This window comes from Tripterygium wilfordii, chromosome 19, assembly GCF_013401445.1.
Source record: "Tripterygium wilfordii isolate XIE 37 chromosome 19, ASM1340144v1, whole genome shotgun sequence".
Classification (NCBI taxonomy): domain Eukaryota; kingdom Viridiplantae; phylum Streptophyta; class Magnoliopsida; order Celastrales; family Celastraceae; genus Tripterygium; species Tripterygium wilfordii.
The window spans coordinates 14,343,379-14,362,261 of NC_052250.1; the positions used below are offsets into that span (position 1 = coordinate 14,343,379).

Genomic DNA, 18,883 nt, shown 5'->3' on the forward strand with positions numbered 1-18,883 from the left:
CGAAACTCTGGGCTGGGCAAAATACCGGACCTCATTGGGTTGTAACTTTGTTAATGGGCCAGACACGATATGCACGATGGGCTGGGCCAGAGGGCCGGACCTCATGGGTTGCAACCCCACACACGTGCTCCTCATTGAAAAAAACCACATAAATAATTAGGGATGGCAAAAAAATCGATTCGGGGTTGGACAAAATCACGTTTTTACGAAATATTTATATATCCGGACTCTAACCCGAATTGGATTTCAAAAGTATTTAATTGATCACACACGGATTGATTTAGATCTAGACAAGTAAATCGGACAATCACTTAATTCGGAATAAGGTATGAACAACTAAACTGGACAAGATTTATGTATTTAGACCCGGACCCGATTTTGAACCCGATAAAATTTTTATGTTTGGACGCAGATTTCAAACATATGACTTATGTCCGAGCTTGATTTAATACGGATCGAACAAATTTGATTATCCGAACTGGACACCAACAAATAACGGTAAACGGAGTAGCCAATAATAAAGAGAACCCTTCAAATCCATTCCAGACGTTCTTTATGGGAAAAAAAATAATAAAATTCATCCTTCACTCCTTCAGTTTTCATTTAACAGCGTAAAGATGGATTGCAGAGTATTGATAAAAAGGAATCAAGTCAAATATAAAGCTGTTTTACTTATTCTTCTCCTTATCTTCTTCCTTCATTTTCCTCTCAAATTGAGTTTCCTGTATGCCAGCAACATTTCATGCCCCCAGTAACCCCACACACCTTTGGCCAGCTCATCCTTGTCACTACCTGTCCGTGAAACCCATAAACATGAATTGACACCAAAAGGCCCAACAGTTGTGATTAAAATTTCTCTTCTCATCAGCGCTCATCACTTTGTCACAATAAAAATGAATCACGGCCCCAACAATTTTCTTCCTCGTTTACAACTTTTTTTGGAACAGCAAAGGAAAACAGGAAATGTATTTTTTTTTTACAAATTGTGGTTGAAATTCTTATACTACAGCTATACTCTCCGGTTAACTTTCTATAGACACACGAAAATAAACTACACACATTGGTGCTTATTTTTGGTCATTTTGTCATGGTACATATCATCCCTTCTAGATGATTAATCACGTGTGATAGCTTAGTGATGAATCTCTATGAGATGAAACTGTATGAACTTGAAAGATTCTAAATTCGATCCATGGTGGGAGCAATAACCTTGTAGTCACACACTTAATTTTGGCTCATCTTATTATGTCATTGAGGAAAAACTTATGTCCGTGCATTGTAACATCTTTCATAAACAACTAATCAGAGTTTTGTTTCACAGTGAGAGCTAGAAGCAAACAATAAAACTTAATTCCTCTAATGAAGATTTAATGACAAGCTGAATGAATAAAATAACTTTTCCATCAGGTTCATCCCTTCTGTGCATGCCTTCTGGATCAACACGAATCACGCACAACACTTCCACTAAAAATTTAGATGATCAACAGTTTTACATGATATCCATCCCAACTCCAATGAGATTCTAACTTACAGTTCTTAACAAGTGGAGGGAGATAAGCAGTAATTCTGACCTTCTACAAACTTGACAAAAGATTATGCACAAAAAAAAAAAAAAATCAGAAGTGGGGGGAGAAACCAGAGTATTGAGTGGAGGCTGCTTCCAATCTGTTCTCCATGTTGGATTGGTAGCTTTGCAAACGATCAAATAATTCAGTTTGCTTCCTATATCTCTTCTTGAACTTCTTCATGACTTTATCATATTGTCTTGTTTTAATGCTGATTGATTTTATTGTCTCTCTCAGCTCTTGCCTTTTTTCCTCCATTTGGTTCATCATGTTTACCACGCTTTCAGGAAGGCAATGCTCCTCATTACCCGTTGCGACAACTGGAAAGCAAATACCAGGATTCCTGAATGGGAAGAAATTAAGAATTCAGCAGTTTCAGTGGTCATGTTTTAGCAAAACCATTTTCCAAAAGACTAGAATGTTTAATCAATTTGACAGAACTGCATCATACTCATTTTGAGAATTATGCATACCCATATCCAAGAGACAGAAATCCTTTCTCTCTCAATATGCCACCATCAAGAGATACAGCACCATGCTCTATGCAAGCACGGGCTTCTTTCATGTGTTCCCTTGTTTCGTAAACTTGAAGCTCGCCAAAAAGATGATAGAACAATGTCTCTCGAAGACCATGACCTGCAGATGTCATTGTCCATAAATGAGGGACATTCAGGTCTACCATATTAACTGCATAGCCTATAAAGCCACACGGAATATTTCCATCCGGTAACATAGGATTTGGCAGTACAAGCCGCCTCTGCAGATCCAGCTTTTGCAAATCACCAGTGTATGGCCTGCAAAACGACTTGGATGTTTATATCATCCTGACAGCATTATTTTTAATCTTCCAACGGACATGAACATCAAATTAATACCATGATATGTAAGCAAATTAATAATACCAATAAAATCTCGAAATTGCAGCTGTGTAAGCCAGCTTATGCAAATGTACCTTATATCCTCGAGACATATAACTAGAAATCTTCCATCAATGGTTTTCCCAAGTGAAGCAGCTTTGCCATGAAGAGCAAGCTTGCAATCTACTTCTCCATTCTGCCTGTACTTCTCAAGGGCATCTGCACTCTCATAGGTTTTGCAAACCACAGCAAGCATTTGATATTCTCCCAAGTACTCTGCCAGTACTCTGCACATGGACAGGTTTAAATAACAATTACAAAATATAAATAGTTGCCACTAAACTTTTTAGCTCAAGAACATGCAAATAGCAGGCACGACCTGCTAATCTTATCGGAGGACACTGTCCCAAGCAATGCAACGAGGCCAACCATATCCCCCATGAAATGATGTTGTGGATCCAATACTGAAGATTCTCTAGAAAGAGAACACACAACAGCCGCAGCAGAATGGCACCTACTTTCAATCTGTCTTATCATATCCTCTTTGGCGGACTGGTTGGCTGGACTAGTTACCAGATACGGCTCCATGGCTGGACTAGTTACCATATATTCCAGATCACCTGCAAATTGACCAAAACGTAATGAACTAACTGCTGCATCTGTTTAGATCACTACTGAGAAAATATTTCTACCCTAGTAATGGATAAGAATTTTGCAAAATATTAAATAATTAAGTTTTAGATTAGGTGGTGTATCTCCAAAGCATTGCACTGCTTATTAAGAAAAACTTATCATCCACAGCCATCAACCACGTAATGAATGTTCAAAGAAAAACAAATGCATTTGGCCTACCGCCTAAGCACATAATTTGACAACTGGCTCGACATTTAACATACAAGAATGCAACAGCATATCAAGAAATCTGCAAGCCAAGAGTTGATAAAGTTGGAGCCTTTTTGACCATCTATACTGAGTAAGCTTCTTGGAAATCAAAATGCTTAATATATCATTGATCCACTTGCTTCAATCATGGCATCATCATTATTTCTCATCTATCAAGTAACAGAGAATTAAGGCGACTCCATGATAGTAAAAAGTAACGTGAAATGAACAAAATTTTTGAACCAATTGCATTTACTTGAACACAAAACTTGATAACTGAATCAATTTGATTTCCTTCCGTGGTATAAAGGCTCATATGTTGCTTTTCAGGGGATGCGAGTTTGAGAACATGATGTAGAATATGCGTTTAGCCATTTAGTAATTTACAACCTCGAAAGAAAGAGATGATTTGGTCAAGTTCAGCCCTCTGATTATTGAGATTTGACAGTTCCTTTTCGCAGTCCGCAATTTGTAAACCATATCTGTAAATATCATCAAATCCCTGCAACATTAATACAAGCAATCAACAACAGGATCCAGCAGACTAACAATGAACAAAATTTTAAAAAAGTGAAACAAAACTGAAAGCTTCAGATAAAAGGTCGTTAAGTGAATGAAATACTGGACATGGGCGCAAATCAATAAAAAGAAGACATAGCACGTGTGTCTAAACAAAGCAAAAAAGTTCACGGTTGATAGGAAAACTTTAAACTGAACTCGTAAGCAGAGTGTTGCATGCTGAATTTTTTGTACCTTTGGAGTTCTCACAATGGATGGTGTAAGGTTTCCTGCATGATCAAGAGAATCTTGGATGGCCAAAGACTTTGCCTCTGATACTGGCGACTTCGAATTTTCATACTCCACTTTTGGGCCTCTCAAAATAGGAATCTGCAAGAGGGAAAAAGAAAGAAACAATTAAGTATTAACAAGTGAAGACAGGCATTTAAAAAATAATAACTGCAAAGTTATTGCGACCTTGACACTCAATTGTAGCTCCTGGTGCCTCGGATGGGCAGCTACCAAGCAAAAGCTGCCTTCATTTTTTGGGAGGAAAATAGAGGGAACAGTGCAGCGTCCATGCTTGAAAGTATATCGAAGAGAATCTTCAGCATTAAATGAGTCTGACTTGATCTTAAGCGTATGGAAATGGCCAAGTCTTTCATCGTCGTGAATAGTCTTGTCAACATGGCCCTCAGAGTTCACAATTTCAAAAATTATATTATCAAGTTGTGAACCAGCAATACAAAACTCGGGCATCTGAAATCATGTGAACTTAATCAAATTAGCATGCATAATGAAAATAACAATTAGAACCAATAACAGAGGCAAAGCCTGACTGACCTCAGATGCGATTCTCAATTCCCGCTTCTCAGTTTGAAATTCTTGCTCAAAAATAACTTCCTCTTTGAATAATACAGAAATAGAAGCTGAAGGACATGTAAATCAGATCATAGGTAACAGGAGCTCCAAATATTCAGTTGGTTTATGGACATAAATAATTTGTAATAGTTGTTGTATAACCAACTGTGACACTGACATATATATGCAGCCAAGCATATTCATACTAAAATTCAAGTGAACCTATTTTTCCTTTCAAGGAATTCTTCAAATTTAATGGGTCATCCATAAAAGAAATTGAATAAATACACTCAGAAAAAGAAGCCCAACAGAATTTGGAAACATACCAATTTTTCCATAACCTGTCGTTAGTTCCAAAATTCCACTAAGGTCAATGCAACCTTTATTGTCCACCTACAACGAATTCAATTCAGCAGATATGTAATTCCCACGAATTTCCGATCTCTAATTCTGAAAGAATAGCTAAAAACATTATCCAAAGGATATGCGAGAAAAAATTTATCAGCATAGTTCTCAGAACTTTGCACACTGGGAAAGAGACGACCACTTTGTATGCATTATTGATCCCATTCATAGCCGAATTAGGTTCGTCAGCATGTTCATATCACAGTGTCTGGTGTTGAGAGCGCTTAATCACATAATAGCATTACTTTAACCCTTTTTAGGTAGGAATGCCAAAAAGGACTAATAGGAGGAAGGAATAGAGAAAAGGCCTAACTGATGGTAGAAATATGTGGAGGCAAAAAAGACATGCAGGGATATTGCTCTAGTCCTCGGTATCTGTTATTCTCCAAATGAGAGAAAATATTAACACAATATAACAACAAACCTTCTCCCTTCTTCCTTCCCTTCCACCTCCATCATTGAGACCAAACTAAGCAGTGATAACTCCAAACGGTAAAAGTCCATTGAAAGTAATAGAAGCAACCAAAGTTATGTTCTTAGGGGACAAATTTTTCTAAAACACTATAAATAAATTATTAGTTCATTTACACTTGTTGTAAACTTCAACAATAGCTCCAGAAACCTGAAAGGCGGGACGCGGGAGGCAAGTCCAATAATTCATTTTTAAAAACTTGGACATTATGATTGTATGTGAAAATCATGTCAAATATGCAATGTGGGTCCTCCAAACTAAGAGACAGAGGTGCCAAATATCAGAGAGTTCATTCTTCGAGCCACAGCAATATGCTCACTTCATCAGCATCTCAAGATTTTCATTTTTCAAGAATGAACCCTTTTAAAGAATAACATTATATCTCAATTATTCCATTCAAAAAAAAAACTATATGTCAATTATTACGTTGAGATTGTTTTGGGAAAAGACAGATGGTAAACCAAACTACAACTGCACCACCATTACAATTTTCAAGTTAAGCTGCACTCTCGCAAAGCAAAAGATCATTTCCTAGTAGGGCATATCTGTGCTGTAAATAGCATTTCATCACTCTTTCCTTTTTCAAAAGAACTGACAGCATTTCAGTGATTTTAAGAAAGAAGTTCATCAATGATTGCAATTTCAAATAATTGGAAATATCATCTGTATAAGCATAATCACTGCCGGATGGCTTCCACAAGAAGCGCAACATCACCAACACAATCATCGTTTTACTTTAAAGAACGTTAACATATATTATCTATTTACAGATCTATGCTGCCACTGGTTTTGGGCAAAAAAAAATTCATATTGCTTTCCTGAACTACCACAATATGCGAACATCAAGGCAAAGAATTCATATGAAATAACTCACCTTCCTCTTTAGACCTAAGCAATCTTTGAATTGAAATCCATTTGCATTCAACTCAACTTTGAAGCCTTCTCTAACATGGTTACCATAAGCATCAAACATCTGAAAAACAAAGGTCATAAAATAAACATGTTAAAATAAGGCAAATATTGCCATTTTGTAAAGAAGTTTAAACTGATCCATCATAAGCTACCCCCACTTTAGCAACAAACTATACTTTTCATAGTAAGTTTCACCATACAGAAGATGTGATAAAGGCGCAACAGTAATATAACTCTCTTCCTATAAATTAAGCATGTCGTAAAAGTGACAACTTCAAAAAAGTACTTCACTTGGCAGATAATATACCATAAAAATCTGGAAATGATATACTGATGGTGTCAAAGATACCTCTAAGATGAATTTCTTAAACAAGAAACCTGGAACCAAGCAATTTCCTGGTGTTGATGCTTGGGCTATGACACGCTGAAGAAATCCAGGAGCAACTGAGAAAATGAAACCAGAAATTGTATGAAGAATAACATCAAGACATCAACAAACAAATCACATTTGAGTTCTAGTCTATGCTTTGCATGGAGAACTGCTACTAGGGACCACCATACCTTCACATGGAATGCAAACAGAAACCAACTCATCTTGAGGAGATATCACCAAAGTGGCTCTATAACTTGGTCTAATTTTATCCAACTCATTGGTCTCAATTAGTAACTCCTGGAAGAACATATTCACTCACTCAATCAACTCAGGTAGAGCATGCAAAAGGAATATGTTTATATATATGTGTATATATATAGAGAGGAATACTCCTATGCGCACCTAATTTGCGCACCTACGTTTTCACCATTGATTTGAAACATGTGGGACCCAAAGCAGTGGATCCCACTCGTCATTCACTCATCCACACCCTTAAAAAGTGGTGCGTATTTTGAGTGCTCAAATTAGGTGCCCATAGAAGAATTCTATATAAATATATATATATATATATATATATATATTATATTATACATACATATATGAACAAGGTGTCATACCAAAAGGTGCAATTATGGAGGTTGATTGTTATACCTTAACTTCCAAAACCAATTTGTCAGAAGAAAGAGCTGCCTTCATCTTGTTTACATTGACAAGCACACCCTCATTTGTATCAAGTTTCACCATCAATTTTGGAACAGAAGTAAATGGCATTCGATTTCCATAGGTGTCATAACAAGAAATAGACAAAGGTGGAATATATGATCCCAGGCTATCACATATCATCATTTAAAGAGAAAATGTTAGAAACAGTAATTATAACTTAGCTTGTTTAGCAATTACAGATACCTAACAGTGGATACATCGAACATATACAAACTTCTAAGCGCAATTTTGCAAGTCCCAATGAAATGTACATCAAAATTGAATTAGTTAAACTTTTATCAAGTAGTTGTGGCATAATGGTTTCAGAAGGAATTCCTAGAATACAAATTTGTAAAGCCTTACAGTAGAAGCATTCGTACCTCACACTATATTCTAAACTATGTTCCTCACTCAAAAGTTTCCACCCACCAACCTTAGAAGAGGCCTTAACCAGCACCGTTTTCACAAAATTCTGACAACTTGACCCATCCTGGTGAGCATAACTTTATCATTTCAGTTTAAAAACGGTATAGAAAAATATAAAATAGAATAGAATATGAGGTATGGCACAAGCTAAGTAAAAAATTACATTCTACTACTTACAATGGAGAAAGAAAATACATAAAGACCAGCTTGTTGAAATAGTTTGGGCAACTTGTTTCTCAGTGGAAAAATATAGAATCCGTCAATACCATTACGACATAAGGGTTTCACACGAACTAAATATATGTGACCAACATCTTCACGATCTTCACCTTCTCCTTCACCTCTGAATTTAACTTCCATAATCATCTCCAAATTACTCTTCACGATATACTTTTGATCCAAGCCTTTCAAAACATCTGATTTTGAAACAACATAACTAGCAGGACGAACAACTGCCACAATTTCCCTCGGAGGATCTTGTCCAGCAGGAACTTCAAGGTCTACTGGTAATGCCTAAAGTATTCTAGAAACAATGTCAGCCTCACACAAAGACTATTGAGCCAAAATACTAGCATAACCTTCTGGATGTGTTTACATTCTCATCTTCTTTGGCAAAGAAAAAAGAGACGAGGCCCAAGGGGCACCACTGTCAACTCTATTCCAGAATAATGAAAAGTACACCAAAAGGGTACAGAAAAGGTGAAAATTACCTCCCCATTGACCTTCAAAACTCGACAACGGTGTGCACACAGCAGTTCAATAGTGGAAGGAGATTTTAGATGTTCCTTCTCAAGTTGGGTATTCCATTCCACAGCATCAATAACAACACACTGATATGAACAACTTATGAATCGGTGAATCATTCAATTACATGGAATTGCTGGCCAGAAATTGAAAATAAATACAAGAGACAAATCCCAAACCTTTCCAGAATCAATAACACTTATGGGTAAGGACAAAGAGCGACGAATATCTAAACTGGCATTCTCATTATTGACATCAAGGATGCAGCCCTCCTCATCCGGGATACCCATTTGTCTTTCCAACATCATAACAAATCAAGAATGTCACGAGAAACAATTTGAGAAATCAAATTTGCCAATTACAACTATTCGAACGTACCTGCATATAACTCGACCTTCCCCTATTAAAATAAGACCAAGAAAGAAAAGCAGTCAGCTTTTCAAATCCTAAATAGTATCAGGAAATGTTATGATTAGATGCTACTTTAATATTGATCTGATACAGTATGAGAGCAACAGTTACACTCCATTCCTTTCATGTTGCAAGAAGTGTGACATACCACCAGCTTCGCCTTGAAATCCTTCAATCAAGAAATATTCTAATATGGCATAGAAATTGTTCCTGTGGAATCCAGCACATGCACCCTTTAGAACTTTTATTTTTTGGCCATGTTTCCAAAATATCCCCTTCCTCTTCAATATCCTGTGCACCCTTACAACTGAAAGATGCAAAAGGCAGGGGATCAAACAATTAGATGAGAAACTCAGCAACAGGTGACAATAATGGAGAAAGCTAAATGAAAATGAAAATTTCGTAAACAAGAAGTTGATTGAGCAATTTTTGTAAGTCACAGAATGAATGTAACTGAAAATTGTTACAGTTGTTTGATGTAGAATCCAAAATTTCTTAATGAAAACTATTTGTAAGGTTTAATGTAAATAATGAAGAATGACTCCATCGACTTAAGAATTTGGGACGAAGGTCCAAACCGAACATGTATATCAGTTAATACCTACCATCAGAAGAAATGCCAAATGACTTTTTATTGGCAGGACCAATTACAAGAACTGGCTGATCCTCTCCTGAGTCAATTTCCTGATCATAACACTCATGCATCTGAAGGATCCAATCTTGATACTCCCTTTCCAGATTCGAAGGTGTTACCATTTTCCCACCTCGATAAATTTTAAGAGTGACATCTACATTCATAAAACTTTTAAATCAAAAAAACATAAATGAACAATAAAGAGTTACATACTTATAATTGACATTGAAGCATCACCTTTTTGTTTCTCAAGAGACTTACTGCCAAAATTCTTCAGTGTGATTGTAAAAGGATTGTGATGCGCTAAGTCAGTCTGTGAAAGTCAATCAATTTCTTATCATCATCGGGCTTATATATTAATTTCTCTAGATCAACCCAGGCACTAATCACAACATAGAAGAAATACGAGGAGATAAGGTGACTAGCAGCATAGGCACTTCCATACAGGAACCTCTGATCCCAGCCACCTGCATAGACTATCAGACCAATGCAAAGGAAGAAAACCAGAGTATTTGCAACCTTCTGCTGATAATGCTGTGTTATGTGCCGTTAGGTTGGCCTGCCTAACTTTGAGGATGTAAGCCTTTGAATATGTAAAAAATAAAACATATGCCCTCTGGTCACGTAAAAAACCCAAGAAAATTCTGTATATATCATTTTTTGTATTTCCAAGCACCACTTCCCATGTAGACTCTTTGCAACCTCCTACCAATTTGTCTCTGCCCCATGGGTCTACAAACATTGTGCTTGCACACAAAAATTGATAAATAATCTGGAAAATACCGCAAAGGGGACAAGCCAACTTTTTCCAAGGTAATCGTGGAAATAGTTTCTAAAGATGAAAGTTTTGACTCAAGCTACGAGAATGTTGTTTCGGAGTATCTCATTTGAAAGATTCTCATAATTCTTCCAGCAATACAAAAGGCGACATTTGAGCAAGTGAATCACCCAAAGTAAAATCTGGACACGAGAGTACTTAAATAGAGTAGAACCAACTACTTTCTAAGCATATGTTAAAAGTACCAAGCTCCGGATAATTTTTTTTAATTGTATGCTTTTACCCATCATAGCTAAGAAATTTCCTTACCTTAGAAGGCGTAGGATTGAAACCAGCATCAGTTTCTGCAAACCAAAAGATCAGAGCTCAACAATATCTCACCACCATCAACCCTCACTTCCCACATGCCTAAGCCACCAGAAAAGAAAACAGGTTTGACATATAGTTCTCTATGCAATTAGCTTACCAATGAAACATTTAACTCTTGAGCAACATCGCTTCAGCAACTGAGCCCTATCTCCTTTTTTTTGCCTACATTCCATAAAAGGAAGCGATGCCTGTGGTGAAGCAGAAATGACAGTAATTAGACTTATTGGCCCCCACTCAAGCAGCAATAATGATTTAAGGTCTGGAGGAATTTAAAAGTACAAATAAAACTCTGTTTATAAACAAACTAAAAGCACTAGAATGCTTCCAAACTTCACAACGCATGAAACTATCTAAAAACGGTTTTTGTCTAAGACTACATTCAAGGCAACTTTTTCTCCATTTTTCAGTTGCTAAACCTGTCTGAAATCTATTGTATGAAAGTCATGTTAGACTAGATGAAAACCCAAGGCTGAAAAATAAGATCAAGTTTGAATCAAGCCATCTAACTCCAACTTAAGTTAATACCACGAAGTAGATCTTGAGGCAAGAAAGACCACCCTTTTCTATGCATTTATAATATTAGCGGGTAAACATAGAACTACAACAGAAGTTCCCTAACAAAAGAAGACAAAGTAGTAACTACTGGATGGGGAGGGCGAGTGGCAAACAGCAGCACATATATGGTGCCATAATGGTGGACAAAGTTATATCATCAAACAAGGATGATATGATTGTGAACTAGAGATGGCAGCTTGTTCGAGTTAATATGATACTTAATCACAGAATTGACTATAATAAATGAGACTAGAAATTTTATCTTATAATAAAAGTGGTTCCTTTATGGAACAAGATACAAAATTACCCAGCGAGCATCTAGAAGTAGACGACCAAGCCGACGGATAGAGACACGACTAAAGCTTTCACATCTTTCTGTAGTCCCAGATCCTTCAGCTTCCAACTTCTCCAAGATTCTCTCAATGTTCTCTTTTCCCTGCAGTAGAAGGACAATCTTAAACAACACTATCAAATAGAAAATAAGAGAAAAGTTTGAGTTACAGTATGCTATCCTCATACCTCAACAATAGGAAAATAAACACATCGGAGGCGTGCATTAGCTTCTAGAGAAGCCCCTGAACCATAAATATATATACAATTCTTAGAAACCAAATAAATTATCGTTTGTTGTGGACTCATATCCACTGCCAATATTACCAAAAAAAATCAAAAAGACACGGAAAAAAATCATCTCGTTTGCCCAGACTTCTTGCCATACCATTTTCTTGTGTGAAGGACAAATGAAGCTGAAATATAAACTCTGGACCATTGCAGGAATGCAAGTTGGTGATGGCAACCTCCCCACCTTCAATTTCTGCTAAATCAACACCATTGACCTGAAAAGGCACAAGATTACTTCTCTAGTCTTGGTGACTGTCATAAAAGTTTCAGGCACACTAGGGAAAGGGAAATAACCCCTGATAAATTACAGGAAATTGAAACTTGAACATATAAATTAGAATGTGTCAATGTGAATCATTATTCTTTTCAGATCTTGTTATCATTTTATTTTTATTCAAAGTTTTGAACATAAATGAATTAAATTGTACAAATCAACAGCAGTAAATTGCAAACCTGAAACTCAATAGGTCTACTGGTCTTCCCTGTGTTGGAAACTTCATCACACTGTACATCAATAATACAAAGCATGATATAAGATACTCTCTCTTTTTTCCACCCCCGGAGGAGGGAGGGGTTACTGGGTTAGCCAATAAGAATTTAAGACAATTAAAAAAGTTGGAACAGATTTTATTCAACCGGTGCTTGACAATGGAAAGCCACCTATCCTTGAAAACCAAAATGGAAGACTCTTTGTCCATGAAAATTCTAGAGTTCCCGTTACTTCCAGATTAACCAACAGGTGGTCTGGAAGACAGAAAGCATTACAAAAATGTCCATCATGACAATGACCAAACTCCCATCAAATTCCAACTTCCCTGAACATGGGTACAATCACCAATTCTTCTAAAGATATATCAGCTCTTATTAAGATGTCAGCAAATCAGCAACACAATTGCTAAGAGTTGTAATATTTTCTACATAATAGAGCAAGCACAGGTAGCCATGACAAGTAAAATTCAGTAAAGAATAACAAATTTTATAAACCATAGAATACACCTGAATATATGGAAAATAAATATCCTTCAGCTTGCATTGGAGTTTGAACATGTCCAAGACTTTCATCTTAAGCTCCACGATATCTACCTACAACATATATTCAAAAATAAAATAAATTAAAGCAGTTAATAGTTATGTATCTTCTTCTCTCTAAAAGGCAGACTTTTAGAAACAATTTCCGTTATTTTGATAAGTGTATTTTTTGAGTGTGTAAAACATTGACAAGTGCCTTTTGAGTATTATATGATTCACATGTGTCATTCAATAAATTAGAAAATAGACAAACTACAATATCCATGGAAACATGCTCTCCACATATTATGTCTTGCACGTCCCCTACTCCGCTCAATGTGAGAGCCTTGTGCATTAGTGTTGTTATATATATATATAGCAAATTTAATTTATGGAAATAGTAAGGATCTTAATATAATTGAAATACAATTTTTGATACTCAACATATAAGATGTTCTTCACGTACATTTTTCCATTAATACATGAGTTATTGGTTAGTTATTCAAAAAAAAATTTAATAAAATAGTAAAACCCAAAGCTAAAAAAAACAAAGGTCTAAACTACAAATTTTCATGGTGACGTCTGATGTCAAAAAAGAAAAGAAGAAACATGGAGAAAAATATTACCAATACATTTACATAGTTTTCTAACGTCAAAATAAAACCTTATTTGAATTGAGCTAGTATACGAGTTCAATAAAATAAAATAAAAAGTAAATTACTTTAACAGTTAGATGTCAATAACGAAAATAACATCTTCAATCAAGAGTACTTGATAAATAAAACATTTAATATAATTCTGACTCTTCACCCAACATTTTTCAAGTCTTTTGTAATGTAGTCACTCATCCCGTTGATTTTCTCATTTACTCATGCAACCGACCCAAACGTTTGGAATAAATGATAAGATGATGCTGATAAACACTGATCCTAGGATTAAACAAATAGTAGGTCAGAATGAAGAAAATATAAAGGAAATCATCCAAATTGGTAAAAAAAAAAGGCACCCAAAGTAAAGTTTTTTTTTTCAGCACAACAAAGTTGAGGAAATTTGATTAGAAGATTTTAACAAAAGATTAGGGAGGACGAAAAGGACATAACAAAATGATTACTGGAGATTGTTACCTTATAAAAGATCGAGTGCCGAAAAAACAAAAACGAGTGAATAAATATTTTTTCACAAGATTCCCAAATATTGCAAATTAGGCTGGTAGTTGTAGTTGCTTTATTTCTAGCTCTTCAAGTTTCTTTGGTTTCTAATTTGCTTGATAACCTCTTTCTTGTCCTGGTACAAGACCTTCATATGATGTTTTAAGCTTTAAGGAGGATCAAAATATCACTGATATAAAGGATGAACAAATTACACCTTCGTAAAGCTTCCATGAGGTGACTTCCCAATTTCATCTTGTTTGGCAATCCTGATGCCGCCATCAGTCTAAAACAGAAGACAAGATAGATTTATGCCAGAAATTAATGTTACCACTGCTGGAAATAGAGTGAAAAGGAAATAAGATCATTGCTAAAGGAAAATAAAAGAGATCACGTATTACCCTCCAAGTTAATTCGTAACTACGGTTGTTTAGCAAAGCCTCTCTCTCAAGATACAGTGTAAAAACTTTCTTGGAGTCTTTAGTCTTGGATGAAACTCGAGCACGCCTACAAAGATGCAGTAAAATTGTAAGACCTGATATTAATAGAGGCATCAATCATGCAACGTGGGCTCATTTATCTGTGGGAATAAGGCCTTACCTCCCTAAATGCATAGAGGCAATAGGCCCTCCGTATCTGATGTGTCAAATATATACATACATTTGTGCATCCTTTACACATAAGTTCATTGCATTTTGAGTTGATTAAGAGTTAATATTGCCTAAGAAAGCTATATTTGCATATTGTAGGTGTCAAGGCAAGAAAGGGAGGAAAAGAGTGCAAAATGAAGACTTGGAGCCCAGGACTAATTTCCGATCGATCGGCCATAATTTCCGATCGATCGGACCTGCCAAAACACCTAAAAATATCATCGAGACAGATTGTATTTCCGATCGATCGGACTATTCCCGATCGATCGGAGTACTATTCACAGCACTGCGCAGTTTCGCGGAAAAGACCCGAATTCACGTGTTTCTAAGCCAAAACGACCCCAACTTGTTTTGGAAACGACATAAGAGTTTGGAGAAGTATAAAAGGGCATAAGATAGGGTTTTGGAGGGGAGTTGGGAGGCTGGGGAGCTGGATTTCGTGCTGCCTCCATGGGAGAGCTTGGAGGTCACCTTGGAGCTTGGAGAAGAAGAGGATCTACAAGGGGGTTTCCTCTCTCCTTTTCTATCCTAGTTTCTATGGTTGATTTCCTTTGTTTAATGATGTATTCTGCTTCCATGAGTGGCTAGATTTCCTACTAGGGTCTTAATGTAACCAAACCTTGAAGATTCAATAAACTTGATTTCCTTATTTCTTGATTTCTCTTTCTCTCTTGATTGTCTATGGGTGTGATTAATGCTTTTGAGTGTTTGGCCATCATTCAATTGATTTGCTGCCTAGATTGAGACCGGAAGGAGATATCTAGGGTTTGCCTCAAGCCATAGATGACATAGGGTGCATGAACCATAGGAATATAGGTTTGTGACTTATGCAATTGCTAAATGATTTCCATAGTTCGTAATGAGTTTTTGATATATTAATCCAATTGTTAGGAATAACAGGGATTTATATTGAAAATACATTTGATGTATCTAGGAATAGAACATTGAATAGGTTGAGAAATTGATTGTCATTATTGAGAGATGAATTAGGGATTAAGGAATCAAGGGAATTGAATTGGATAGGTGAGGTGAAGTTAAGTACCCTAGTGCTTTCCATCCTTCATTTCATATTTGTGTTTGATTTGTTTTTGTTCTTTTTAATTAGTTTAGTAAAAATCAAAAAACCAATCGCTAATCATTTTCTCCAATTTACATAATTGTAGCTTGTTTGACATTGATTTCTTTTGCCAACACATCCCTAGTGGAAACGATAATTTACTCATCTTTATATTACTTGTGCGATTTGTGCGCTTGCAATTAAATCCATATCAAGTTTTTGGCGCCGTTGCCGGGGATTGAGGCAATTGTTTTTTGTGTCAAATTAGGTTTTCAATTGTGTTAATTGGTTTTTATTTTTCTGTAGAAATTCTTTCTCTTGTATGAGCTTGGGAAGACGTTCTATTAATCCGGAATTAATTGGTATTGATTTGGAGATTGAAAGGACTCTTCACAATCTTAGACGGGAGCTTACTAATAATCAAATGGAAGGCATGAGAGACAATCAAGAAAGGGGGAATGTTGGTGATCTTGGTGGAGCTTTAATTGTGAATGATGGTAATGGTAATGGTGGAGGTGCTAATGGAAGAAATGGTGATGAAGCGGTTGAAAACCCTCCTAGGCAATTTGATCCTCGATCTCTTGAGGATTGTGCTAAGCCTACTTGGGATACAAACCCTTCAAGCATCCGCTATCCTCCTATCAATGCTACTAATTTTGAGATCAAGCCGGCTATCATCAACATTATCGCTAACTCAGTGGTTTTCTATGGTCTTCCTCATGAAGAGCCCAATGTCCATCTTCGCTCTTTCTTGCATGTGTGCACTACTTTTGGGATTCACGGAGCTTCTAAGGATGCTATTCTCTTGAGGTTATTTCCATTCTCTTTGAGGGATAAAGCTAAGGCATGGTTGATGTCACTTCCTCCCAATTCCATCATTACATGGGATGAGCTTTCAGAGCAATTTCTATCTAAATTTTTCCCTCCGGCGAAAGCGGTTCAAATCCGGAATGATATCATGACTTTCTCCCAATTTGATCTTGAATCTTTCCATGAAGCTTGGGAGAGGTTCAAAGCTATCTTGAGGAGTTGTCCCAATCACGGACTTGCGGAGTGGATTGTTTATCAAGCTTTTTATTCCGGATTGAGTATGTCCACGAGGCAAATGTTAGATGCAGCTGCGGGTGGTTCATTTATGACTAAGTCTCAAGAGGATGCTCGAACTTTGCTTGAGAAGGTTGCCAAGACAAATACTTCTTGGCCTACGGAGAGGCTACCACAAAGGCAAGGTAATTCAAGAGATGCCGATGTGATGACCGTCTTGGCCGCTATGGCTAAAAAGATTGACGCTTTAACGGTGAATTCTCATCAAGGAGTGCATGCGATTCAAGGAATGCCTTTCGTATCTTGTGATTATTGTGGTGCTAGCCATCAAACCGGAGAATGTTTGATTACTAATGCATCTTCTTCTCAAAGCAAGCAAGCTAATGATATTGGAGGTGGGCATTACAATCGGCCAAGAAATGATCCATACTCAAATTTCTACAATCCGGGATTTAGAAATTATCCAAATTTTTCTTGGAGCAACAATCAAAACGTGCAAAACCCTCCTCCTCAACAAATGCAGCCCCAAGAGAAGAAGAGGGACATTGATGAAATGTTTGCTAAGATGGTCGGGAGTATGGAGGCATTAGCCAACAACACAAACAACTTCATCAGCAAGACTGATTCTGCATTACAAACCCAAGCATCACTGATTCACAATCAAGGGGCTTCCATTAGAAATCTTGAGATACAAGTGGGGCAATTAGCTAATGCTTTATTTTCTAGAGAAAAAGGGGGACTTCCTAGCCAAACGGAAGTGAATCCGAAAGGGAAGGATCATTGTTATGCTATTACTCTACGGAATGGTAATCTTGTGAAAACTGCTGCCGATCTAGATGCTGAAAAAGCGAAAAAACTGAAAGATGAAGAATTGCAGAAAAATGCAGTTGAGGAAGGACAGAGCTCAAATCCGATCGATCGGACCACTACATCAGAAATTGAAAATGGGACAGAGCCTAACTCCGATCGATCGGTCCCAATTCCGATCGATCGGACCACTGTAGCCCAGAATGAGAAAGTTGAAAAAATGCAGAAAAGCAAGAATTTGGAGTCTCGATATGCAATTGAAATGGATTGGCCCGATAGTTCATTGCCAGCACCTCCGGTTAAAGCGTATGTGTCTCCAATTCCTTTTCCACAAAGGTTGAAGAAAACCAAGAATGATTCTCAATTCTCAAAATTCCTTGAGGTGTTCAAGAAATTGCAGATCAATATACCTTTTGCAGAAGCTTTGGAGCAAATGCCTAGCTATGTCAAGTTTATGAAGGAAATTCTTTCTAAGAAGCGGAGGTTGAAGGATTATGAGAGTGTCCAATTAACGGAGGAGTGTAGTGCCATCGTGCAGCAAAAGCTTCCAATTAAGAAGAAAGATCCAGGAAGTTTCACCATTCCTTGCACCATTGGTAGTACGGTAATTGAAAGGGCGCTATGTGATTTGGGAGCTAGTATCAACTTGATGCCACTATCAATAGCCAAGCTCATTGGTTTGCATGAGATTAGTCCAACCACAGTGTCTTTGCAAATGGCGGATAGATCTATCAAGTATCCTATTGGCATGGTAGAGGATGTCTTAGTGAAGGTGGGTGATCTTATGTTTCCGGTTGATTTTCTTATTTTGGATATGGAGGCCAACCCCACTACTCCTATCATCTTGGGAAGACCATTCTTGAGCACCGGGAGAGCTTTGATAGATGTTGAAAAAGGGAAGCTTACTTTGAGAGGTGCGGGAGGTGACCAAATCACTTTTAAAGTGTTTGGAACTAGGAGGCAAGAGGAGATTTCTCAACAATGCCTCCAAGTAGAGTATATTGACATGATCATCCCCGACACTCTTGAGAAGGAAGTTCCATATATTCCGGTGGAAGTTCTTTTAGGCAAAAATTCCAAGGTTGAGCATGAAGTTCCCAAGAC

At 37.0% G+C, this 18,883-nt stretch overlaps 1 protein-coding gene and 1 non-coding gene across 4 annotated transcripts; both read right to left on the bottom strand.

Moving 5' to 3' along the window:
• Positions 1-1,449: 1,449 nt before the first annotated feature.
• LOC119985141 (structural maintenance of chromosomes flexible hinge domain-containing protein GMI1-like) lies at positions 1,450-14,851 on the bottom strand. Of its 3 annotated transcripts, none has more exons than XM_038829332.1 (31): positions 14,822-14,851; positions 14,623-14,728; positions 14,439-14,507; positions 13,062-13,148; positions 12,519-12,569; positions 12,163-12,280; positions 11,964-12,019; positions 11,752-11,880; positions 10,987-11,077; positions 10,830-10,864; positions 10,004-10,055; positions 9,714-9,896; positions 9,257-9,415; positions 9,076-9,097; positions 8,877-8,991; positions 8,664-8,783; positions 8,131-8,466; positions 7,908-8,017; positions 7,477-7,654; positions 7,014-7,122; positions 6,802-6,896; positions 6,415-6,513; positions 4,990-5,056; positions 4,646-4,731; positions 4,280-4,561; positions 4,058-4,192; positions 3,695-3,806; positions 2,802-3,042; positions 2,518-2,709; positions 2,039-2,359; positions 1,450-1,908 (listed from the first exon to the last, which is right to left on the bottom strand). In XM_038829332.1, exons 1-31 carry the CDS (start codon positions 14,833-14,835, stop codon positions 1,617-1,619), a joined length of 4,062 nt encoding a protein of 1,353 aa, XP_038685260.1. In that variant the 5' UTR covers positions 14,836-14,851; the 3' UTR covers positions 1,450-1,616. The 3 variants fall into 3 exon arrangements, with proteins under 3 accessions (XP_038685260.1, XP_038685259.1, XP_038685261.1); XM_038829331.1 differs by having other exon boundaries at positions 9,980-10,055; XM_038829333.1 differs by lacking the exon at positions 9,714-9,896 and having other exon boundaries at positions 9,980-10,055.
• A 2,019-nt stretch (positions 14,852-16,870) lies between these two features.
• Positions 16,871-16,975, bottom strand: LOC119986357. The gene has a single exon (XR_005465245.1). It is a non-coding gene; the product is annotated as a small nucleolar RNA R71 (small nucleolar RNA).
• Between the last annotated feature and the right edge of the window lie 1,908 nt (positions 16,976-18,883).